Here is a 26,956-nt window from a genome sequence, read left to right as displayed (position 1 = left end):
TCTGTAAGAGCCTCTTTTTAAAATGTTTAACTGAAATCAAAATGTTCATTTGAAAATGTTGAGCTTAGTGTAAAATCTACGATGTCTTCCATGGTCTGAACAGTTTATGTGGAAAGAAACTTTATTTCACTCAGTGATGATTTCAGTAAATAGTTTCCCACAAATAAGTGTCAACAACAATCAAAAACCAAAGATGACTTACTCCAGAAATATATTTTTAATGCTAATGAACCTCTTCTCTTTGGTCAGAATATTTCACTTTTAACATACTTCTGCTTTTGTACCTCCTGCAATTTTAAACATATATATATTTGATTTTAATAGATATATAGTAAAACAGGAAAAAGAAACGTGTGACAGGAAATTTACAAATTGCTAATTTTTGATTCTGCAGTAATGAGTAGCACTATTGTACGTGTTTCCTTTCTGCAGTGGGAATTTAAGTCTAGAGTGAATGCAATAAATATGGCAGTGGTGAGCAGAGAGAGTGCTGCTCAAAATCACGTGCAGATAGTCTCTTGACAGAATCTGCTTCCTTCAGTGTCTGCAGTTCTCACTATGCACTACAGCGCAACGTAAGCACTCCAGAACAGAAACCAATACCAACAGGTATTTGCAAGAGCCTCTTAAAATACAGTTTCCCCACCTCCTTTCAACACTAACACAACACAAAATATAATAAGGTGCAGCTTTCTGACTAGGAATGCTCAACAAGTCTCTAAAATGCCCTGCAATGTGGTGTATGCTTCTGACACAAGAGCCACTGCTGCCAGGTAGCCAGGAGCCCCACCAGACTCTAACATATCCTGGGGCTCGGCCATCTCAAGCTTTTGTGGATATTGACTGTCAGGCAGTCTCAAGGAAAGCAGCCTCACAGGGAAACCAGTCAACTGTGGGTCTAGGCCAGTACTTCTCAAGGAGGTAAAAATTAAGCTTACCTAGAAACAGTTAATGTAAATTGCAGACTAGGGTCAGATTCTGCTGTCCTTTGGCAGGATCAGAAGTACTCTGACGGAACGAAAATAAGAATCAGCAGCATAGTGTGAAATGAATCCTTTTGGCTGATGATATAACTGACAGTAAACTGAGCAGACTGTTGTAGCTCAGCATGCAGAGAGTATAAACTGGTAGTCCCACTCTTCCTCCCCCTTCTGCCATTCCACCACAGCCTCACAAGGAGGACTTGAGTTTAAACAAAATGCATTGTAGCTGCCTCCTATGTCCTGCTATGCTTTTTTGGTATACTGCCTTCCTTTACTGGCTCCTATTGACAATCAGCATTGGAAACTAAGGAACGAGGCATTGTGTAGTGCTGCATGTTGGGACCCAAATCATGACCTACAGGATACATCAGCAGAGTAGACAAGAAGTGAGAATTTGAATACAGATATTAATGAGAACAGTACTGGGATGAAGTAGTATCTTCTCCTTTTTAGTTTTGGGAGATCCTTTGCTGAATATATAAATAATTTGCCATGGAAGGTAAAGGAAGTCTATTCATTCCTAGTCCTAAACAGGATGCAGACAGTTCTGCCAAACTTACAGCTGCAGGGGACTCTTAAGTCATGACTCATTACTAGGGGCAAAAAAAAAAATGTTTACACGAACTTTAGTGTTCACGCTCAACACTGTGAAACACTGGAACATAAGCAATTTACTGAAGATAGCCTTAGCCTCTTGGGACATACAGATGCTTCCCAAGTTTCTTTGCCTTGACATGGTATGTCATGGACCACCATTCTACTGTACGTCAAACTCAAATCTTCTGCCCTCTTGCCCCTTCCAGAAACACACTAGAAAGCAAGCCAGTTTCCTCCCAGTTTTTATGTCCCCAGTGTCCTGATGCAAAAAATGGAACTTGGACAAATAAACAGATTGCTCTAAAGATAGGATTCAGGGGGTAGCCTTCAATTCAATAAGCGAAGTATATAGAAAGTTTGCAGCTACTATTTTAGTCTCTAAATTAGAACACTGGCTCTTTTGTGAAGAATCTGAAACATCTGTGTAAATAAACATAAGCAGGACAAAACTGTTCCTCCCACAACATCCCATTTTTTTGCAGATATAAGAATGCCTTCCCTGTGTGTACACACTCTGGTTATTCACTCTACATGTGGTGAATGAAGGTATAACTCCTAGGCTGAAGTAGTATAGAGATATCACCCCAAGATGCATTACCCAAGGAAAAATATGGTATTTGAGGGGATCATACTTGCTACTCACACTGTGCACACCCAGAGCCTTCCAGATGGCAAAACTGAGCAATCCAACTCCGCACCACGCATAGAGTGAGCCCCATCCTAGGGCTCGTAAGGCCAGTGATGAACCACTCTCTGGTAATGCACCTGTGGCAGTAATCCCCTAGAACCAAAAATAAAGTGATCAAGACAAAGTGAAGAATAATTGGAAAAAAATATGAACTAAAAAGGTTAACTTAGTGATCTAGAATTTTTCCTGACTTGCCAGCTGTACTAGTGTGGCCACAGAAACTGTTATGGCTGCCAGCAGACCCAAAGATCCAAGCAAGGGGATGGATGAGCTGCCTTCCCACCAGAAGTGGCTTTCATGGTTGCTAGTACCACCTGGGGATGGTTGTTATTACCCAGAAATGCTGAAGTCAACTGTTACGTGGGCACAAGAATCCGACACTCAGTTATTCCACCAGTCAAAATACAAAAGTGAATCAAAACCAGTCACAAGCCCTTATGCAAGTGACATCAGAATATAATCACTGTATGTCATTGATTTTGGTACTTCTTCTTGGGGAGTACAGATGGGGAGCAGCCATTGGCCTAGAGGTCTTTATCTGTGCTCCTGAAACAGCAAATGAGGAAACTGGAGGAACCTGAGTAGCTTTCAGCTTGACACAGAGAGGGTGTAACAGTGACTGAGAGACTGATTTCGAGGGGCTGCAACTCTGAAGGAGCTCTGGAAACTATTTAGGAGAATTTTGTAAAGAGTGAACAACGCTGAACCCATCCTCCTGCAGAGTTCACCAAGTGGCAACATAGAAAATGCTCTGCAGTCTCCATACTTCTCATTTTTGTCAGAAATGAGAGTAGGTGGTTTTAACCACTTGTTAAGATACTGCTGTGTAAAAGTGTGCCATGAGATGTGTCCCGAAAACAAACACTCATTTGGAAAAGCCACTTCAGGCCAAGAAGAATAGAGCCTCAGCCATGATGGGGTCCCAAGCAAGATGAAACCTTCTCTGCCACAGCACATAAATGCACACTGCAGCTACCAAGGGCATAAGCCACACGCTGGCTGACATCAATCAATTTGCACTGCACGTTCACCATTAGCCAGCCATTCTCATCTCACAATGCCCATTTTACTGTACTTATTTCGTACAGGACAGCTTCAGTCTGTGTAGCCCGCAACAGCAGTAGGACAGACATAATCCTCTTGCTCATAGTGGTAAATGTCAGCAAGAGGGTTTGGCTTTTTTCCCCCAAAGGATTACTGTTCAATTCTTCACATAAAAACATAGATTTCAGATGGTAACTGTTAAAGACTGGCACCTACAGTCCTTACAGAACTAAACAGTCCTACTTACTTACTGGGTATCTCGGGGAAAAAAACACAATTATTGCTTAAAGGTAAACATAAATGAGAGTGCAGGCACACAAATATACTCAATAAAGAACTATTTCATTTATAGTCTAAAATACTGAAAAGTGAAATTAACTTGCAGAATGATCCAAAAAATTTTCCTCCAAAACATGCCAAAGAGCTGCACTTTTCTATCATCACAAAAAGTGGGGAAAAAAATCTTTTGTATTCTTGCTTTAAAAATAATTATTTTTTTTTTTTAATGGTTCTCTTTCTTCTTTGATATAATTAAAAATATGTAGCGTCTATCACTGTGGTATTTGGTCAATGAAATAGCACCAGTAGTTTTTTTTCCTCTTGGCTTTCTATTTATTGAAATGTTAAAATGATCCTCAGACAGTCCTCAGCATTAACACTTTTCCTTAGGATTTAGCTGTAGGCACAGTTACCCAAGGACAAACACACACTTGCAAAGGACACAAGCAAAATGTATCTTGATCCTTATTTATTCTGATTTGGACATCCCAAAGTGGAAGCTGTTAACAAAACAATGCTCTGTAAGCATACACATACATGCACAGAGACAGAAACAACAGAGATCTCTAGTCGCACTGTTATACCAGGTCCTATTTTTAACTTACCACAGCTAATGAACTTTCCTAACTCTTTCAGTAGAGACTGCTATGAGTAGATTTAAAATGCTGATGATTATTTCTGACATTTTTCCTGCTTCCATAGTCTAACCATATACAACAACAGGCAGAAGAATCTCTCCCATTTGGAAGATGGGAAATGAATGGACAAAAATATCCTCTACTCAGAATCTTTAAATAGGAGTCATTATCTGTGAAAATTGCTGGCAAAACCCCCCCACCACCACCCGAATGGTATTTAAATGCTTGATTGCTCCAGAAAAAAAGGGTAAATGGTAACAATTGATTTGGTTTTACTGACAGCAGTCAAACAGCGTTCAGTCAGAGGCTGATTCCTTGGGGTGTTAAGTACACAGATAAGGATTTCTGTAAACAGTTTGTTATATGATTATCAGGTATGCTGTTCAGAGCATCAAGAAAGCTGATTAATGAAATGCTAAAAAAATTTAAAAGACAACAGTAGCATGGGAGAAAAAGATGTCACCAACAAAAGAACATTTTTAAGAGAACTGAGTTTTATTCACAAGCCTGCTATTCTATGCACAGATTGTCTTCTCTTCATTACCGCTCCTGTATTTTTTTTAAAAAAGGAACTCTTTAATTAAAAAAAAAAAAGCTATTAAACAATACTTGAGTCTTTCTAAAAAACAGGCCAGGAAAATATAGGGCAGAATTAGCTGATTTGGTTACCAAAATATATGCTGCTTTTTTTTTTTTTCTGGAGGATATAAGCAGGAAGTGGGAGAAGGAGAAATTACATTGTTTTTTTCAGACACAGGCCTCAATCCTGTAACTATCCCCTTGTGGATAACAGTATGTCTGAAAGGAAGCAGTGCCTAAAATAAATGGCGTGTTCAACTGTTTTGGTTGATTGTATTCAGCATGTTCACTGTTCTGTATGATCTAACTCATTGTAAAATAAAACACCTGGCTAAATGCTGGTAAAACTGAACACTTATCACAAGGAGTCTGCTGCATCTGAACATTTAATTTTAACACCACCACCACCCCCCCCCCCAATAATTTCTTAACCGAAGGTCTCTCCAGTGGTTCATTGCTAAACAGGATTATGCAATCTCAGTTTCGAGTCAATTTGTGTGCCGGTCCTACAAATGCTTACATCCACTTTACTTCACTATCACGGAGGAGGTACAGTAGGTGCAATTTAAACTTTATCTCTTCCCAGTAACGCTGATGCTACTCTACAAGAGTAGGGTCTCACACTGTTGCTTCCTGGAAGCCTGAATGCAGTCACGAAGCCATGTTGCTGTGATGCCACAGCTTCCCCTCTAAATTGCTATTTTTCTCTCCCATAAAACTATTTAAATCTGTCCCAGGCTGCATTCTGTTTGCTTCCTGTTTCTACCTGACCTGCATGCTGTCACTTCACTGACACAAAAACTGGCACAAGCCAGCAAAGATGCCGGAAGATTAGGTCTTGCATTTCTTCCCAACATTGATCATCAATTCTCATTCCTTTGGACTTTCCCCCAAGCTTGTGCCAGCACAGTCACTGCAGTCATGCAGTGAACGGGATCAGAAGACTGACTTGGACTAAAACTAATGCAGGAAATAAAAAAAAAACAAACATAGAATTAACCAGTACCATCTCACCAACCCAGTAGCACAAGTGTTGGTGCCTTTACAGGCACAGGAATGAATTGCCAGAAACTAAGGGCTGGTAGGATTACTTCTTTCAACAGCAATGCTGGCTGATTTTGCTTAAAGTACCTGTCAAACTATGGCCAAACCTTAACATGGATAAAAATAACATTTAGGCATTGAACATCCAAGAAGGATGCAATCATCTGTAGTTATTCATAGTTGCGTTTTTGTTATTATACATGATGTGTTATTAAAAATGACTTGCAGTAACTATAAATTTAAGAATGCTACTGCAAAACTGTTTACCTCGTTGGTACCTCAGAGAGCCTCTATAGACAGTTAAGTCATTTTCAAAGTTTAGCCTTCCCTTTTGAAATTGCTCACCTACAAGTACCTTGACAAAAAAGCATCTTTCTACACTTTTCAGTATTTAAGTTGAGAGGCCCAGGAATCACAGATTTTTGCTAGCAAACTGGTATTTGCATGGATAGTAGCACATACAGGTTTTCAGCAAAAATCGAAATGGTATCTATCACTTGGTGCCATTTCCAGCATATATATTCTCAGATGTCAATGTAATGTCACTCTTGATAACAGGACAGCTCAGACAGCCAAAAATACATGTGAGCTGGAAAAAATGCAAAGTTCAAGAAAAAGGAAGTTTTAAAAAAAAATTATGTTAAAAAAAAGAAAGAGAAAACTTCCTTATTGTAATATAGTTCTATAGCTTGTGAAATAACTTCTCATGGAGTTTTCTATTTTGTCTATTTCAGAAAAGAAACCCATGTTTATTGTTGCTGAAAAGGCAATGGAAGAGTTATGCCACAGCAGAGGAAAACAGGATGGCAAAGGAAGGAACTCACGCTCTTTGACCACAAAAGGAGACTGTGAGTGATCAGATAAAAAGGCTCTGATAGAAACTGCAATGAAAGTATTTTTTTTCTCTTGATATGCATTGTTATTGAATTAACATTTTAAAAATAAGCACAACTGATCAGTTCTCAGCTCCCTAAAAACATCTGTAATATATGTTGTATTTTTAGGCCTCGGTGGAGACAAGACTGATCAATTTTAAGGGCCTATTTTTTACATTTTTGGCAGTAACAAAGCATTAGTGAGGAAAAAAGCATTCTTCAATTAAATATGCTGTATTTCAGATTAGTATAATTGCTAACTTTGCAGTTTTCTTCTATCTACAGAACGCTCAGGTGGATCCTGTTAGTAACTGCACGAGATCAGATTATTTTTGGCCATTAGATCCCATAGTACCAAGCCACTACTCACTCTCATCAGTCCCCTTACATGGTGGGAAGAGAGCGGAGAGCTTAACATTTTTACTAAATGATTCCACTTACGTATTCCACAGCTTACGGGCTTTCTACCTCCTCATTCCCATCCCTACTGCAGTTACCTCACTTCCCAATTCACTATAGCACTGTGGGACTGCATGGTGAACTGGATCACTGAGGTGATACAGGGTCATGACTGAAGTGTGTTCACATCACAGAATCAAACCAGACCATCAGTTATATTCCATTATATAGCAGTAGTATGATTCCAGCAAACAGTGTAAGCTTTATGTATTTTAACTAATCTCAAGTACTAAAGTATTTAGCAGTGCCAACTCTGAACTGATTTTTAAATTAATCCTACCTCTCTTGACTTCAGCTAAGTCTAGTACTCTTGCCATCAACTTCATAAAGCCAAACTCCACATATATCAACATTTCTAAAAAGCATTTGATGCATCCTTATTTCCTGCGTATCACAATTGGAAAAGAGTTTAAAAGGAACAAACCTTACTGAACCAGTCTGGGTTCTTCTTTTTTGTCATGGCAAGTGTGGTGCCAAAACCTGCTATCATTCCTGCTGTAGCAACAGTACCTAGAAAAATTCCACCTGTCAAGAAAAGTTTAAGAAATAAAAATTAAGATTTTGTTTCTTAAGGGGAGACAAAAAAACCCCCAAACCACAAAACCAAACCTGTTTTGAAAACAAAACCTGAAAAATTAAGATCTGTCAGCACATACAGAAGGGAAAGGCACAGTTGTCTACATTATTTACATTAACTCAATATGGCAAGAAAGCAAGAAAGAATATTTTGAAATAGAGCATTTTTAAAATTAATGGCAAGTGTATATATTTTCAACCCACAAACACGCACACAAAAATCATTCAAACCCCAGGATGCCTCTTCACAGTACTTCAAAATTTCTCTCTCACTTCAGAGCCAGGCTACTAAAATCGTCTTGTTCTATGGCTACACCTCACCCTTCTCCAAAAGGAAGATGCAATTATTTTTGTTGCATCAATGGTTGTTTCAAATGGCCACCTGAAAATCCACCAGTACCTCTGAAGACCATTCTGTTACATTTTAAAAGAAGTCAAATCTGATTACAACTGAAATATTAGGAATATAGAGTTGTGGGGTGTAACCATAGTAGATAAAGAACTTAAAGAATGTGCAGTACTGTACTTTTAGCTGATTATTGTTGGCTTGTATTTTCTTTCAAGAAGCCAAGAAGATTCGCTTCTTGAAAACTCCCTACCTTTCCCATTTTGATAACAAACTGAAAGACCAATCATTGAAAAGGTTGGATTTCAAAAGAGAACATAGTATACATTTTTATGCAAACTAATATAGATAGTGATGAGAATCATACTGCGCAGAATCAGCTAAAGGAGGTCAAGAAGCGGACAAGTGAGGAAGACTATGAAAGACCACCAGAGGGCTTCTGAAGACCACCAGAGACCTTTGCTGCACCTGCGTGAAGAGACATATACATATGCTAATGATTTACTGGAAAGTTGATGATTATGTATAACATTTCCCAGAAACTTAATGAATATGTATAACAGGTGTGTATTTAACTGTATCGTTAGACAAGACAGGTGCACACGATAGGTGGAGCGATCCCCCGTGTGCCCAGCGCTGCAATAAAGGAGTGCCTGCTTCTTAACTTCTCATTGCTGTTAAGGAGTTTTATTCCGGATTTCGGCAACAGTTTTGGCGACCCAGATGGGACCTTGCGAGTGAGACTGGACGAGATCGAGTGGTGATCGAACTCCAGCCGGCACCGAGGGATTCTCGGGGGGGAACCATCGCTCTCGACTCGCAAAGCTCCTCGCAACGTTCCCTGGAGAAAGGGTAAGGCACTTCTTCTCTGGAATCTGTTCGGATAGCCTGCCCGTAAGGCGCGGCGAAAGCTTCGCAGGGTTGGGGCTCAGAGGGTACCCGTCTGTGGAGAAGCCTAGGCGTCTGCCCGTAAGTCATAAGCGAAAGCTATTGCTGGGTTGGACATCTGTGTATCTGGGATAAGTCTACCCGTAAGTCATAAGCGAAAGCTATTGCTGGGTTGGACATCTGTGTATCTGAGACAATTGTCATTTGCATTTATTTGGTATTTGATACTTGGTATTTGATATTTGGTATTTGATATTTGATATTTGGTATTTGGTATTTGATATTTGATATTTGGTTATTAATATTTGGAACTTTGATAATTGATATTTGATGTATTTGGTAATTGATATATAAGCATAATGGCATTAGCCAAATTATTTAAGAGTAAGAAAGAGTATGGGAAATATAACCACTGATGAAAAGATACCAAAAACATCACCATTGGGATGTTTATTGGCACATTGGAGTGAATTACATGATGATTTACGTAAAAGTCAAATGATTGAATATTGCAATCATTGGTGGCCTTTGTATGTTTTGGAAGATCAAGAAAAATGGCCAACAAATGGAACTTTAAGTTATAATACTATATTACAGTTAATGTTATTTTGTAGGAGAGAGGGTAAATGGAGTAAAGTGCCATATGTGGATCTGTTTTTTTATTTGAGGCAGAAAACGGATTGGCAAAAAAAAAAAAAAAAATACAAGTTAATTAGTCGAGACAATTTAGTGATAACATTAACTTCAGAAAATAAGAAAACTAAGAGTTGTTGTTCAGCTTGTGATATTAGAAAAAGATACATTAAATGTATGGTACCAAAAGAAGATAAAATGGAACTAGAATTAGAAATAACCCCACCAAGGGAGGAGCAGGATCTCTCTCCCTCACATTCACGGGAAAGGAGTATTGAGTCAGGGAGAATAATTTATTGGATAGTACTGAAAAACAGATGGTAATAAAACTGGAAAAACACAAGCAGAGGCAACACTTATGAATGGAATGCTTTCTGGAACTTTGGAACAGAGTTTTCCTTCGAGAGATCCCCAGTGGGATCCAAATGACCCTGTACACAGGAGAAGGTTAACTCGATATCAAAAATAGGTATTGTATGAAATAAAACATGCAATGCCGAAAGCTTTGAATTGGTCTAAATTATATGAAATAAATCAAGATAAAAATAAATCTCTCTCTGTGTTTTTGGAAAAATTGAAGGAAACCACTAAAAATATACTGATTTGAAATTGGAGACAGAAGCAGAACAACAATTGGCTTCGATTTTTTTTATGAAGCAGTCAACACCTGATATAAGGCAAAAAGTCCAAAAATTGGAAGGAGAGGATTCAAGAAATTTAAATAAAATGTTAGAAACAGCATGGAAAGTCTATAATAATTAAGAGAAGAAAGAAAAAACAAAAAAAAAAAAAAGAAAAAAAAGATCAGAGACAGTAGATTAATAGCTGTCTTAACAGGGAATGCAGCAAGAGGAAGAAGACGAGCTCGGGGAAGAGGAAGTTTTAGAAACTTTGGTAACTGGGAACCTAATACACCCCTCGGAATGAATCAGTGTGCATATTATAAGGAAGATGGAGATTGGAAAAGGGATTGCCCCAAAAGGCAAATAAGTCAACAAGAGGCTACAAAAATGATGACTTTAAATGAATGAAAGAGACCGGAGGGGAACCCAGCTGAACCTCTGGTTACAATTAAGCTGGGAAATGATAAAGTTGAATTTTTAGTTGATACGGGAGCAGTATATTCTGTTTTGAATACTTACAAAGGGAAATTGGAAAATAAAACAGCGAACATAATTGGAGCGACTGGGAAACAGGAAAATAGACCATTCTTTCAACCCCTTGATTTAAAATTTGGAAATAAAACAATTACACATGAATTTTTGTATGTACCAGAATGTCCGATACCCCTGTTGGGTCGAGATTTGTTATCCAAATTGAATACACAGATAGCTTTTGAGGGAGAAGAAATTCTTTAAAAGATACCAGAATCAAAGACAGGAGAAATATTGATGATACAGGAGAAGGTTAAGATTCAGGAGATGCCACAAGAAGTTGATGATGCTGTGATCCCTACAGTTTGAAACACAGAGATACCTGGAAAATCTAAAATGACACAACCTGTAAAAGTAGAACTGAAGGAAAATGTGAAACCAGTGAAATTAAAACAGTATCCAGTTAAACCTGAGGCTAGATTGAGAATCAAGAAATTAATTGATAAATTTTTGGAATATGGAATCTTAGAGGAGTGTGAATCTGAATATAATACTCCAATTTTACCAGTGAAAAAGCCATCAGGAGAATATAGATTAGTACAGGATCTGAGGGCAATAAATCAGATAGTGAAAGACATACATCCTGTAGTGGCCAATCCATATACACTTTTAACAACTCTAGGGGAGAATCACCAGTGGTTTACAGTGCTTGATTTAAAAGATGCTTTCTTTTGTATACCCCTGGAAGAAGGAAGTCGAAAAATTATTTGCTTTCGAGTGGGAAAATCCAAAAACAGGACGAAAAACACAATTGACATGGACAAGATTGCCACAAGGATTCAAGAACAGTCCAACAATTTTTGAGAACCAATTAGCAAAAGAACTTGAGATGTGGAAACGAGATGGTCCCAAACCTGGACATTTACTCCTACAGTATGTAGACGACATATTGATAACAACAGAGGAGAGACCAGCGTGTATAAAGGTAACAATTGATCTTTTAAACTTTTTGGGGTTAAGCGGATACAAAGTCTCTAGAACTAAGGCCCATATACCAAAACAGACTGTGATATATCTGGGTTTTGAAATCTCACAAGGGCAAAGACAGTTGGGAACAGACCGCAAAGAAACAATTTGCAGTATCCCGGAGCCGAGAAATACCCACGAATTGAGAACCTTCTTGGGAATGACTGGGTGGTGTCGGCTATGGATAATGAACTATAGTCTGTTGACTAAACCTTTATATGAAGCTCTTAAAGGTCCACCATTTGAATGGGGTCCAGATCAGCAGAGAGCTTTCAAGAATCTAAAACAGGCCCTGATGACAGCACCAGCCCTGGGACTTCCGGATCTGACTAAAGACTTCCAGTTATTTGTACATGAGAAACAACACCTTGCACTGGGAGTGCTGACTCAGAAGATGGGAAGTTGGAAGTGACCGGTTGGATACTTTTCCAAACAATTAGACTTTGTAAGTAAAGGCTGACCTGCTTGTTTGAGAGCAGTAGCAGCCACTGTGATGATAATACAGGAGGCCCGAAAATTGACTTTGGGAAGGATGATGGTGGTATATGTACCACATATGGTGATATCAGTGTTAGAACAAAAGGGGGACCATTGACTCTCCCCAAACAGAATGATGAAATATCAGGTAATTTTGATGGAGCAAGATGATGTACTTTTAAAACCACTAATTTGACTAATCCTGCAGTCTTTTTAAGTTCTATACAGGAAGAAGGACAACTGGAACATGATTGCCTGACTACCATTGAGTGTGTATATTCCAGTCAAGAGGATCTGAAGGATGTACCTATGGACAATCCAGACTGGGAATTGTACACAGATGGTAGCAGCTTTGTTGAAAATGGAATCCGCTATGCAGGATATACGGTAACAACTGAAAAATCAGTTATAGAAGCCAATGCTTTACCAAACACAGCTTCAGCTCAGAAGGCTGAACTAGTGGCTTTGACAAGGGCTCTAGAATTGAGTGAAGAAAAGAAAGTGAATATTTGGACTGATTCGAAATATGCATTTGGCGTGGTCCATGTCCATGGGATTTTATGGAAGGAAAGAGGACTATTATCCTCTCAGGGGTCCAACATTAAATATAAAGAGGAGATTTTACATTTACTACAAGCAGTTCGGAAACCAACTGCAGTAACAATCATGCACTGTAAAACACATCAATCAGGGAATATAAAAGAGATTGTAGGGAACAGATTAACAGATAAATCAGCTAAGGAAACAGCCAAAAGGAATACCTTACAAATGGCATTAATTCTTACAAAAACTATTGTAATACCAAAGGAAAAAACCTAAATATTCAGAAGAGGATGAGAAATTGGGAAGATTATTAAATGCAAGGAAAAATTTGAAAGAATGGTCAGTGACATACAATTTTACTAAGATTGTAAGATGTGACTTTTCCTATTCGGCCCCGGTCACGTCTCACCAACTTTTGCAATCTAACTACATGTTGATTCATGAATTACTACCTATACCCATCGGAATGAATCTCGCTTTGGTAAAACAGTTACTACAACACAAGGATCTAGTTGAGATTTTAGAAAAAATTAGGGAAAATGGACAAAAAAACCCCCCTTAATAACTGTTCATAACAATGTGAAAGAAATACACCGAATTTTTGAAAGAGTGCAAAAAGATGTAGAACATAAATGGTGGGACACACTTTTCGGATGGTCACCTACTGCTACAGGCATCCTGAACAAGTTGTGTCACCCCATCGTGGTTCTTTTGATATTGGTTTTGATCAGTTTGACTCTGTCAGCAATATTATATATCCTAACTTGGAGAATGATGAATCGGCTAACACGTTTGACTCGTGAAACTTCTTTTAATCACATGATCGTCCAAGCTGTTGCAAAACAACAAAATGAACAAAGAAACCCAGAACCTCCTCCAATATATAGTAACTGATCAGTAGAATTATAGTGAAAGTATTGAAGTGATTTTCAAAACTTTCAAAGGGGGGAAATGTTACATTTTAAAAGAAGTCAAATCTGATTACAACTGAAATATTAGGAATATAGAGTTGTGGGGTGTAACCATAGTAGATAAAGAACTTAAAGAATGTGCAGTACTGTACTTTTAGCTGATTATTGTTGGCTTGTATTTTCTTTCAAGAAGCCAAGAAGATTCGCTTCTTGAAAACTCCCTACCTTTCCCATTTTGATAACAAACTGAAAGACCAATCATTGAAAAGGTTGGATTTCAAAAGAGAACATAGTATACATTTTTATGCAAACTAATATAGATAGTGATGAGAATCATACTGCGCAGAATCAGCTAAAGGAGGTCAAGAAGCGGACAAGTGAGGAAGACTATGAAAGACCACCAGAGGGCTTCTGAAGACCACCAGAGACCTTTGCTGCACCTGCGTGAAGAGACATATACATATGCTAATGATTTACTGGAAAGTTGATGATTATGTATAACATTTCCCAGAAACTTAATGAATATGTATAACAGGTGTGTATTTAACTGTATCGTTAGACAAGACAGGTGCACACGATAGGTGGAGCGATCCCCCGTGTGCCCAGCGCTGCAATAAAGGAGTGCCTGCTTCTTAACTTCTCATTGCTGTTAAGGAGTTTTATTCCGGATTTCGGCAACAATTCCATAAGCAACACTTGCTCTTCAGCTTTCTTCTTTTATATTCTAATGCTCTGTTTAAAAAAAGAAAATGACACTAGCAGGAAGCTTTCCCAAGGTAGAAAGCATTCCTCACTTCCAGTTCTTTCAGAGTGTTTCCAAAGACACTTGGGGTTCCTTGATCCCTTCTAGTTCTTGCATCAAAGGCACACGTAGCCATATGCACCCACTTTTAAGAAAAAGGCTTGTTACAAAGACTGAGTGCACTGTACAAAACCATCTGATTCATATTAAAAATAAAACATTTCAGGGGGTTACAAGTTCTTCCTTTGCAACTATTGATACCCACAGCCTGTTTTCCCTTTCCTAATACCAGTTCAGTAATTAAAAAACTGGCCTGAATAGGAAGTAAGAAGCAAAGCGTGTTTATGTTGGGTCTCACTTCTTAAAAATTAATTATCCTACGATTGTGATGAAAGTGCTTGCTGTACTCGTGTCAACGAAATCCGTGAAGTACCTCTTGCGCCTGGCAGCAGGAAGACCTCACACACTGTCCGCACTTTGCACGCCCACTGCACTTTACATTTCAAGGTCTACTAACCAACATTTCCCCGATTTCAGATATAACGACCGGTCTTAAATTAACTTCTCCTCAAAGAGGACGAGATCGATGCGCAGCCTCCTCCGGAGGGGCAGGGACGCATTGCAAGGGGTAGGCAAAGCGTGCGGCACCAGGGAACGGTGCCCCTACGTCAGCACGCTCACAGACACGTTACTCCCAGGTGCCTGCCGCGGGGTACATCCACCTGGCCGCGGTCCGCCCGCCTTCCCCCGCCGTTCCCCGGCCGGCCGCCGCCGCGCTGGGCCGGGGCGGTCTGGGCCGGTCAGCGCAGGGAGCTCCGGCCTCCGCTCCGCCAGGGGGCGCGGGCAGCCCGGGCACCCACAGGGAGCGGCCGCTCGGCGAGCTCCGGCAGCCGCCGCTGCGCCCGTGACGGCGCAGACGCTTGGCTCTGCTGCGAGGCCGGGCTCTCCCCTCGCCTCCGCCCCGCCGGCTGGGATTCAGCGCGGGAGAGCTGCGGCTTTTGCTACGGAAACTTCGCTTTAAGGAATCCGCGGCGCGCTCTCCAACCCGTACGAGCTGCCTCTTTCCCCACGGCTCCTACCCCCTTGGGGCGTCCCGGCAGGGCTAGGCGCGGACCCCCGCCCGCCGCCGCTCGCAGCCCCGCAGGGCTGAGCTCCCGCAAGCCCCCGCCGCGGTCCTCCCGCCTCGGCCCGGGGCGAGGGACGGAGGCGGCTCCCCTCCCTCCCCTCGGTGGCTGCCGCCCTCGGCCCGCCTCGGGCCCCCCGCATCCCGCCCAGCAGCGCCGGGGCGGCCCGCGCCGTGCCTCGTAGCCCCGTTTCCCGTCCCTGTACCGGCGGCGGGTGGCTGCGGGGCGGCAGGCGTCGCCGCCGCCGCTGAAGGGGAGGGAAAAGGCGGGCGGCCTTGTAGGGGCTTCCTCGCTGCCTCCGGAAGCCTGGGCCAAGGCCATCCCCAAACACCTCGGCTCCTCCCCGGGGACGGGACAGCGGGGCAAGACCTCGGGCTACGGCAAGGGGGGCACGGAAACGCCTTCCTCCCGGGCGCCGGCCGCCGCCTCCGCCGTCCCGGCGGCGGCCACGGGCCTCCCGCGGCCGCCGTTGCTCGTCCCTGACCCGTGCAGGCAAGGGAGGGGAGGGGAGGAAGGCTTTCTGCACCTTTGATTAAGAAGAGCTTGTCCTGGGACGCCGCAGGGCTCCCGGCCCCCCGGGGCAGGGGCAGACTGCGCCCGGGGTCCAGCGGAGGCGCTACCCCTTCCCGGGCGTCCGCGCCGGCAGCCGCCCCCATGGCCCAGGGCGCCGGAGGAGGAGGTGGCGGCGGCGGGCTGCAACCCGGAAGGAAACGGAGCTGGGCCGGGACACGCAGCCGCCCTTCGTCCTCCTCCTCCTCGGCCGCGCAGCCGGGCGGGGAGAGCCCGCCACCCCGAGGGGCTTGGCCGGCCGCTGCCGCCCCGCAGCGAGGCCGGAGGAGGGCGGGGGAGCTGGGGCGCGCTGACCCGAGGAGTGGCTTACCGGGGGCTGAGGCAACCGCCGCTCGCCCGTGAGGTGACTGGGGGCGGTCGGCGCCGGCGGCAGCCGGTACCGCGGTGGCCCGAGGCCGGGGGGCGGGCGTGCCTCGGTAAAGGACGTCCCCGAGCACTGGAGGTTTTTGCTCAGCCGCTGTTTTCTTGGTGTGCCGCTGCCCGCCGCCCCCTCGGTAACCGGCTGTCGTCGGAGGGCGCGTTCAGTGTCCCCGAGAGCCCACATCGCGAGGGGGGAAAACTGGCAGAAGTTGTCGAAGCCTCTTTTAAATTGAGTATTTTGTAGCGGGCTCATAAGGGCTTTTTTGTTTTAAGTCTGTGGGACAGATGATGTCATGGACTTTACTAAATGAAACGGGAAAAGTCTGTCTTCCCATGATTTTAACTAAGCTGTATCTTGACGAATGGTGTTGCTCTCGAGTACATCTTTTTGTTCAAAATTAATCATTCTCCCAAGTTACATAAATAGTTCTTCATATACATCTAAATTCTGTCTGAGTGAAATCATAAAGTAACACTACGAGAACTGTATGTTTCTGTCTTCTTTCACGCCTGCGCCATGGTAATTCTCAGTTGCTGTTGCTGATGGATATAAATCGCTGTACAATTATCGATCACTCTATTGAATGTGTACCTTTATCAAACGGTATACTAACTTAACAGGATTCAGTACGGGCAGGTAAAGTATGTTTTTATTTATAACAGTACATGAACAGCAAGCAAAGAATGTAAATAAATCGAAAACAAGTGTTTCTTCTCCAGCTTCCTTCTTTGTATCTTTTCATCATCATTTATAGTCTGTATCTAAGGGTCTAATTATAGGGGGTTTTGGTTGCTAGGCAAAAATTTAGTATTTTGGGAAACTTCCTGTTCACGGTACTTCTGAAAACCAATCCAAAGCTGTTTCCTAATGGTCCATGTACTGTGTCAGTTAAACAAAATTTTACACAGTTAAGAAGCAGTTATTGCAAAAGGAGACATTATCTCTGCTGTATAGCTGACCCGTCATCACTAACTCCATTTTTCTAATCTGAACAGCACCTAAATGACTTACAGTCTTCTTCCCACCTTTGGAAAAAGCACCCCAAAATCCTGTGTGTGTTTTGGAATGGCATTAGATTTTGCCACAAATAATAATAAAATCTCCTGGAAAAGCTTAGAAAAGGTGGTCTTAGAAAAACTGCACAGTGACAATATTAAAAGAGGAAATTACTTTTTATTTTGTCTTTGTGCTGAAGTGTATATGATTATATAAAGTATTTAAATGTTATTAGTGTGCATAAAACTAAAACAGCAGCACGCATGTCATTTTGATTGTAAATTGTGTCAAGATCACCATTGCATCTGCTAGAAGAATCCTTGAACTGTGAGAGATAATAACCTATTTTTTGTGTCTTTGATGATAAAATCCTAGATTTTTTTCTCAGGATAGATTATTGAGTTCACATCAATCAAGACATCACTTTCTTTCAAATCTTCTCCAGAACTAGGAAGAAAGAGAAGAGAAAAGGTATAATGATGTTATTTAATCCTGGCTTGAATAATGCCAAGAATCTACCTTTAAGAGAGTCAGAAAAGATCTGTCTCTATTAATCATTCACAGAGACTTAAAGTAGGGCATAAAACCGATAAAATCCACTCTGTCCTACTGAATAACTTAAAATTCTTAGTGTTGTAAAATAAATTGTCCTGCTTTAAAACAACAGAGATGTTCAGCAGAATTGCATCCATTTAGCTTACAATATTAATCTCTTCTGTTATATAATTGAATATAAGATAATGCTTTCTCTCCTCTTACGTATACCTCACCCAAGAGCCTTGCATTTCCTGTCATTATTCCTTCTCTCACTGTTGTGGTACACATGCAAGTGTACTCATCTATATATGGCTACTCAGAATTAACCAGTTATCTTTTTCTAAAATTCAGTTATGTTTTTCTAAAAGTGGACACATTTTTGTTTGAAAGACAGATTTTAATTGTTCTTGGATCAAATATCCAAATCTTCGTAAAATGAGGGCATGAAAATGTATATGCAAATAAGTAGGTTATATAAGTGATAGCAGAGTTGAAAAATACATTACTTTTATTCATTTAATTTGACCACAGGTCTGAGCTCTCGTAGCTTTGAATTTGGACAAAGCACCAGTAATTGCTTGTCCAGGTTCAGGCACTGTGGTCATGTTTACTTTCTGTCAAGGTCTACAATAGCCAGGATGCTCTGAGTTTGTGGATGGTGGGCTTCCTTCTGTGGTCTTCCTGTTTTATTACAAAAAATGTGGTGAGCCAAAAGCAGACAGTGAGAGGCAACCAAAGTTTTCAGCTCCACCTGTGATTCTGAAGTTATGGTTAGGATTTCTACACCGACCCCTGGGTTTTAGTGAAAAATTGGTAATACAGTGCCTCTCTCACGGAATTTCATTAAGAATGTACAGTATTGGTGAGGGCGAAGTGTGGAAACAGAATAAGGAAGAGCATAAGGAAGAAAAGAAATTTAAGAAAAAAATGAAAGAAACAGGTTTGCATAAATATATTCCCTAAGAGATTTTTATAATCTTTGTGAATGCATGGTATTTCTGCCGATAAGCAGCTCTATCAAGAAATAACAGCATGGTGTGCAAACTTCTTAGCATAATGCTGCAAAATATTTCAGTGTTGGCCTGTGTTTCTCTGGCTCCCCTTCCTTCTCTGTGCAGGACTGCACAGTGATACCTGGCCATCTCCACTGAAGGCAAGTTTCACTTGAGGACCAAGCTTGAAATCTAGGTCTTCAGAGGAGAAAAAGCTAGTTTATAAGCTGGCTGGGACATAACCAATGCAGTAATTTGATACATTCACTAAATCGTCTGACTGATTTTATATATCCAAAACAGTCTTGAGTGCCACTGCAAAAAAAGTTGGCAGCTGAGGCACAGAATTCTGCTTGGAGTTTGAAAATCCAATTCAAATCATAGAGAAGGTTGATTTGAATACAGGTTAAACTGACATGTTTGGTAACAGAACTGGATTATGTAAAAGTATTTGGGAGAGAGCCAAACACTGGTTTTGGAAAGAGAGAAAATGCAGCAGTTGGGCTACTCTCTGGCTCTCAGGAGAGCTGAGCTTTGCTCTCTGCCTGGCTCACCGGGCTCATTTCCTGTGTTTATGAAAGCTTAGATATTCCTGAAAGCACCATGCAGCCTCAATGCTGTGTACAGACAGGCATGAAGAAACCGGTTACGTATTTCCAAACAATTTTCTGGTCAATTGGACAAGAAATGAAAGCATTCAGCAGCTATGATTGGGTTTCTGCAGGAACCTCTTTTTACAGTAAGCTGGTTACCGTTGTGCATCTCTTAAAAAGCTGATGACTGAAATTCCCATGCTGAGAGTAAGTCCTCAGGTCTTTTGTCTCATATCGCAGAAAAAATCTGGTCACTGAGTAATAATTTATAGACTTTAACCACAGAAATACTGACAAAGTAAGTGCTCATTTGTCAAATGTAAGAACAACTATAAGAGCCTTGCATTGAAGAATCAAAAGACACTTTAAAAATATCAGTTGAGCTAGCTTCATAGATTTATGGGAGGGGTATTTTTCTATTTGGTGAAGATGAAATCAATCAGTTTGCACAAAGTTCTGCTGTAGTTCTTTGGTAAAATCAGCAGCTGAGAGGCTGGACCTCCAGATTCCCGGTCACCTCCCCCAGCCCCAGAGCTACCTTTCTAAGCTGCAGCTTACTTCTGCAGAAGATGAAACGCTTCTTTTTTAATTTCACTTTTACATTTCGTTAATCGGCAGGGCATATCAGGCGTAGCTTTGGACAAGACTGAGTGTGCCGGCATGCTGCACTGACACCACAGTGGCACTGCTTTTATGGCCAGAGCCTGGCCACATTTCAGTAAATGGCAAAAGTCCCATTGGCAATATGGCCAGATTTTCAGTTATAAATCCCAAATTAGCACTCATGGATGATGACATTATGGCTGGACAGAAGCGCGCTACAAATTTCAGCGCTGATGATAACAAATATCAAGGCTGTTATATGCCTTGAACAGCATTTACTTGGCACTGCAGAGATGAGAACACTTACGGAGGGTTTTCTTGCATATGCATGTATCTACTTGTTTTCTATTCTTATCCTTTACTAAATTATATGTTTTATTACCTGCTCAGTGTTTTAAGATATTCTGTCTCTGCAAGTAAAATACGCCTATATCTCTTTGGCTCTGCCCACATTAACTAGAGAGGCAAATCATAGATCCCGTCCCAATCCCTGTGGTATTACCACTGTCTTTACAGACCTAGCAAATATGTTTATGAGCTCTTTTTTATTTTTTACTGGGTACCATGTCTTTAATGGTCTCAGTATGTATTTCATTATAGAATAGTACTCTATAAACTTTTAATAGTTACTTTGCTGTACCATATTAGAAAACCCTTTAACATGGTCCAGAAAAAAATGTATTTCTGACTGAATTAAAAAAAGAAAGAGCAAAAATTAATTATAATTTCCACGGTGTCATTAGAGCATGGCCTGGTACTTGAAGCTCAGCCACTGTGCCTGGATGCTGCTACCTGAGGTAGCAGCGGTGGTCCTGCACTACCAGTTAGATCGACTGGTTCTGCCTGGTGACAGCCTGGAAGTAGGATTTTCTACAGAGAAAATCTGCTCCTGGCCCACACGGCCAGAATTGGAAATTTCCAAAATTATGGTTGGCAGGGCAGAGGAGTCCTCTTGGTGACAGTCCAATACGTAGAGTTGTCCATCCTGTGTGTTCCCTGCTGTGGGCTCCATGAGATGACTTCTTTGTCCATTGCTCAAACAGGTCCCCATGAGGACAGTCAGGCTCAGATCAGGCTGCCTGGAGAGGTTGTGCAGTCTCCTTTTGAGGAGGTTTTCAAGAGGATAAAGCTCAGAGTGAGCTGGTCTGAGCTCACAGCTGAGCCTGCTTTGGGAAGGAGATTGGACTGAGACCTTCTGAGCTCCTGTCCAGCCTGGGTGACTTGGGACGTGTGGGTCGGCTCCCCCACAAATTAGTTAGTGGGCAAGGGTACTTCAAGCTTGGCTCACTTGCACCTGGCTCTGTGGTAACACCATGTGCCACGGTGGCTGCAGGGCAGGAGGGACATGCTGCTGGCACGGGCTGCCGCTGGGCAGCAGAAGTCCCTCAGATGCCATGTTCAGAGGCTGCTCCGTTGGGCGGTCCCATGGGAGGGCTGCTACGCCCATCCCATGCCACTGGCTGTCCTCCTGTGGCCGGTGACACTGGTTTGGGGGCTCTTGGCAGTGGCACATGCTGCAGAGCACCTGGCAGAGGAAAGGAATTGGACTAGCATTTCATTTATCGTGGGGAGGTGGCCAGTATAAACTTGACTTGTGTAGTAGTACATCACCTGCTGAGAAATCCAACGGTAAAATTAATTGGCTTGAATACAAGATATATACTCTCCTAATCGGCTTCAGTGCAATTATATCCAAAGGCCCTTTTTGCGGTCGTTCACAGAGCTTAATTGCTATAGTTTAATATTACAATTAAAAAAGGCCTGGAAGGAGAGCTGAATATTAGGCTCCTGATGAATGATAATTATCACTTTGTGTAGATGGATGGAAAACATTGCTAATTAAATTATTCTTGTAACATAAATTAATAGTGTGATCTGGATAAAGTACTTCTGATTTCATATCTAGACTATTTCTAAAAGCACCAAGTTTGTGCCAGAATTTCTGTTGGCAGGTCAAATTGTCTTTTAAAAATACCTGACTTTTCAGTCAATTTAGCAGCTTATCATAGGCTTCTGCAGCGAAGATGTTCGGCAATGATGGAAAGATTCAAATGTTGCATGGAGAATAAAACAAAATAAAATAAAATAAAACTGTGCAACTAGCATAATCTCTTAGTTCTACGAGCATGGGAGATTCACAGTCTAAATGACAGGGATTCATAGCATAACTGTCACACGTTTTCTCCTGTGTTAATTTCATCTCCATCTGAGGATTTTTGCAAGACACAAACTATTAAGGTAACGCTCTGAAAACAGGAAAGCTCATTAGCAGCTCTAGGGAAGGGAGTGAGATGGGCAAGGAAGCTGCAGGTCATTAAGGTTTGAAAGAGAAGGAAGTGTGAAAGTTTTGAGAAGAATTACTCGACACGCATTCTGTCTGTACTCTGTAAAAATCCAATGATTTTTGTATACTGTGCATTTCTTTCTCATTAGTGAGACCTGCAATGAATAAAGTAAACAGGCAAATGTAAAGGTCTCAGCTGAAAGCGTCAGACAGCATTTCAAGAAGTGGATTATAGATAATCATGCTAAGATGACCGGTAGCTTCATGGCCTAATACATGTAGCTGACACATTAGGTGTTGACAGCAGCCCTTTCCAACAGGCCTCATTAGACATTCGTTTTAAATTTCTAGAGCAATTGTCCATGACTCCAACAGGGTATTTTTGAAGGGCATAAAGTGGGAGATAGATGGCCACTTTCTGTCAGAAGATAATGGGAATTTTGTGTCAAGGCACTCTCTGCATATGGAAGACTGTCCCTGAGATTTTCTGCATGCATGCCCTCTTGTGTATGCAGTACATTAGCACTTACTGTATATATAAAAATTTGGCACTACTGTATCTCTCTAAACATTGCATTAATCCATCTGTCTGTCACCATGGTAACAAGGCTCCCTATTGATGACTGAAGAAGAGCTGAACCATTAAAACTAAATGTACACGGTTAAAAAAAAAGTGAGTAAGCTCACTTGGTGTAGCACTACAGAGACACAAGTGGTTGAAAATGGGCTAATTAATATTTTCTATGCATTATTTTTATTCATGGTTATAGATCAGAAATAAAGCCTATTGCTAAAATGACTCTTAAATCTGGTCTTTGCTTCTTCACATCTATTTATTACATATTCTGCTGAACTCGATATTAAAAGAAGTGCATTTTTTCAGAAGTTTACATGTTCCATGGTATATATTTGTCCTGGAGGGTGGAAAGATGAAATGAATATCTTAAGGATACCAAGTACAAAGCAGATTAGAAATGTTGCTGAATATTTTACTGCACATGTTCTCTCGCTCGCTCGCTTCCACGCTTGTAACATTGCCAAAATAAAATCAGTAAAGTGCACACATTCATTAAAAGATCAATGTCTAATTGAGCACTGTTAGTTAGTTGGACCCAAGATTTTTTGAGAAGCACAATGTTGTGGAAACTCTGACATGAATCACTGAACTTCATAAATCATTCTTGGACAATGAATTTCCATTTTTTATTACACTGGCGCCATGCATGCTATTAATGGTAGACTCGTTTCTATAATTCCGTTAGGCTATAAAGAGGTCTTTGGTTTTAGAGCAGAAATAAAGCTTCAAACTAACTGCTGACATCTCATCTGCTTCTGTGTTCATTGGATGGTGCTTTTTGTTCTCTAGAAAAATGCCATGTATTTTCTTGACCCTTTGCAGAGTTTCTTTTCCAAGCTTCTTTGCTTTGCTCACAAGGTTAACACTTGTAACAGCTACAAAGTGGATAAAATGAGGGACCAGAGGAAGAAACAGCAATACTGTGTTTCAGAATGCTTTGCTGCATTCACTGAGCTGAAGTATGATTATGCTTTTTTATGTCAGGATTTACAACTCTCTGATATCTGATTTAAACTATGGCCCTGATCTTATTATAAGCCCTTGAGTCAGGAGGTAGCTCACAAGGGCGTTTTATCAGCCCCATGGAAGGCTGGCTGGTTGGAAGGTCAGATGGGGGCAGTGCTCTGTCTCTCTGTGCACAGTGGGGTGGAGTTTGTACATGTGCACCAATGTTGGGCAGATGTGTATTAGGCAGATATTATTAAATCTGATGTCCTAGTGAGCAAACAGGGATGGTTTGCCCAGTTACAGGGTAGATGAACCCCTGGAGGACCTGGAAGGTCAGCTGTACCCACTTGGTAGGACAAGGAGGCACAGATGCTACCAACCAGCCTAGGGTTTCTGATTCACAGCTGACATTTAAAATGCTTTCAGCTCAGCGAGATGCTAGAGGAACTTGCAGGTGTGGAGGAAAGCAACCAAGCCTTCCCTCCAATAAAGGTGATCCCTTGAACTGATAGAAAAGAGTACTCCTGTCCAATAGGAAGCAGACGGGCAAGAAAGAATTAACAACTGACAAGAGTCCTCCTAGTTTTGTCTTTGACAGAAAATAAAAGACTAATTCTGAACTTTATAAATGCCAGGGTTGTGGCATGTATTGCCCTGCGCGGACAGAGACATGACAACATGATCTGACCGCAAATGCTTTTGGGGGTATAAAAGTGGCACTTGGCCATGCAGATGATGGCCACCTGTGATGTATGTTGTGATCTAATTTGTCTTTGTTCCAGGCAGTACGTTACCTCCACCACTGGATCCAGCAGGCCTTCCAAGACAGTGGCAGCCACAAGCACAATTTCTGAGTGTTCCTCTAGTGAGCTAAGCTTTCTAAGATTTTAAGGAGATGTTTGTTGATCAATACAATTCATTCTGCTTTCCCAAATGTTAAAACAATGTTGTATGTTCCCCAATACAGTGAATTGCAGATAATTTATTATATAAAGAATCTTACAGTGCAATCAAATGGCATTCCTCGGGATGGGAGGAACTTTGCTTTTTACTTACAAAATTATACATTTTAGTAACTATTTAATTAAAATACAAAAGATTGTGTTAAAATTCAAAATTTAAAAGCCTTACCTATTAACAATGATTATTCCCATTCTAACTCAATACTGAAAAGAGAATATCTAAAAAAAAAGTATTCTTATTTTCATGATTTTTAGAAATTTCTCTTTGATTTTTTTAAATTGAATTTTGCAAGATCTGGACAAGATCCTTTGTCGCTCCAGAGAATTCCTTTCTCTCTTGAAAACTCAATCTTCTAAAAATTTCCTTTTCTTCAAAACATGCTATTGTAATAAAAACTTGGTTCGAATTCTCGCCTAGCACAAGAAAATTACTTCCTTGCCAGCTGCATTTCTGTCTTTGAGCTATGTAGTACCTATGTCCTCCCACTCCAGACAGGAGAAATTTGAGTATCCATGGAGGGCATGCTTCCGCACTCTCCATACATTTGGCTGCTATTCATATAAGATGGAGTGTGTTCAACGCTGTTTCAGTTCTCAACCACTCAACAGACACAAAGCTTTTAATGAGCAAAGATTTTATTCAAACAACACAGTTTTGGGCCAGCTAGGATTCTTGCTACAGTACTCCTATGTTTCCAGCTGTCTCATGTTGATGTTCTCACCCAAAGTTTAATTTCATCCATACACTGTGTGAATTGTACTCCATAGGCACATGGAAGCATCTTAGGTGCATTTCAGATAGATGTTCAGCCTGTCAGCTGCTAAGGATATCTGTGGTCTGTTCCTACCTGGAAGAGAAGCCTTTGCTTTCACAGTATCTTCCAATACTGCAAACAGCATGTTCCAGGCAGGTGCCATTTTCCAAAGATCTTCCTTCTTCTCTCCTCTCTGACTTTGCGGTGATATGAAAAGCTCTGAGCCACACTGAGGATTCAAAAGACCATTGGTTATCGTACCCTCCCATCACTGCAAAAACCTGTTTCCTGCACTTGGTGATAAATTCATGGGAAATCCCTGAATCACCCTGTTCTCTTTCACTTTCTCTACTGAAACTGAGGAAGATGCGGGCAAGATGCCTGCATGCAGCAGTACAAGGTTCTTGATCTGCTTGCTGCCCAAAGCAGGCTGACAAGCTGTGATAGGCAAGTGCTATGAAGGAGGTAGTGGGTGTTGGTGGAGATGGGAGGTGCACCAGCATCTCACCCACTAGCAGGGTCAGAGTGCTTTATTACTGGAATGACAAGTTCTTCAAAAGCTGTTCAGGCACCTTCTGAGTTTCACCCCTGTTAAAACCTCATCCACGGAGGAGCCACATACCCTGTCAGCCCATCAAACAACATAACCAGCCCAAGCAACTTCCAGCCTGAGTACCCCTTATTCATGGTGGCTGAATGCAGTGCTTCTCCACTGAAATGGTCTGCATAGCAACACTAGATGAAGCCTCAACATGTAAGCACTTGGTTCTATTTAATTTGAGGGGTTAATTATAGCGAACTCTTCTACTTATGACAAATATTTTTACATACACATCTACATGTATTTTATGGCATGTTTTTATTTAAAGTTTTCTGCTTGCCATCTATTTTGAGTAAGGGCTTGGAAGGGAAGTATTTCCTTCCCTCATCTCAGCTCCACAGCTGGCCTCCTGGAGGGACGGTGGGGAATGTGGGCTGCCTCTGTCTGGAGGGGACACAGGGCAGGCAGCAAAGCAGCAAGATACTGTCAATCTGCCTGAGAGAGCTTGGGTTTTGTTCTTGTGCGAGCCTTTCACGGCACAGGCCTGACCACTGACCTTTGCAAAGGGCATTCCTCAGCCTGCCAGGGGAGGAGCCAGAGGCAGGGGAGGAGCTAAGCTTATTAGGTGTTAAGAAGATGGAGAGTTGTATGCTTTGGTTAGGTTGGTGGAGAGGAGAGGTAAGCTGGTGCT

The 26,956-nt window shown here is 41.5% G+C and overlaps 1 protein-coding gene across 7 annotated transcripts in view; it reads right to left on the bottom strand.

Moving 5' to 3' along the window:
* TMEM242 (transmembrane protein 242) overlaps nucleotides 1-16,557 on the bottom strand; it is a 30,476-nt gene extending 13,919 nt beyond the window's left edge. For 2 of the 7 annotated variants that reach the window (XR_008234786.1, XM_052784642.1), the window contains exons 1-4: nucleotides 16,073-16,233; nucleotides 7,611-7,711; nucleotides 2,224-2,361; nucleotides 939-1,008 (exon numbers count right to left, since the gene is read on the bottom strand). Coding sequence is in view for 6 of the 7 variants with exons in the window: in XM_052784642.1 (XP_052640602.1) it covers nucleotides 949-1,008; nucleotides 2,224-2,361; nucleotides 7,611-7,711; nucleotides 16,073-16,202 (429 nt within the window). In the remaining variant the exon portion in view is untranslated. Of the gene's footprint in view, nucleotides 1-938; nucleotides 1,009-2,212; nucleotides 2,362-7,610; nucleotides 7,712-8,144; nucleotides 8,164-16,072; nucleotides 16,234-16,426 lie in introns of those variants that run through there. The other 5 variants (XM_052784644.1, XM_052784646.1, XM_052784645.1 and 2 more) reach the window with 5 other exon arrangements.
* Nucleotides 16,558-26,956: the final 10,399 nt, after the last annotated feature.

Source organism: Harpia harpyja, chromosome 4, assembly GCF_026419915.1.
Source record: "Harpia harpyja isolate bHarHar1 chromosome 4, bHarHar1 primary haplotype, whole genome shotgun sequence".
NCBI lineage: Eukaryota > Metazoa > Chordata > Aves > Accipitriformes > Accipitridae > Harpia > Harpia harpyja.
Note: the sequence above shows the minus strand (reverse complement) of the source record. Positions and strands in the feature narration are given on the sequence as shown.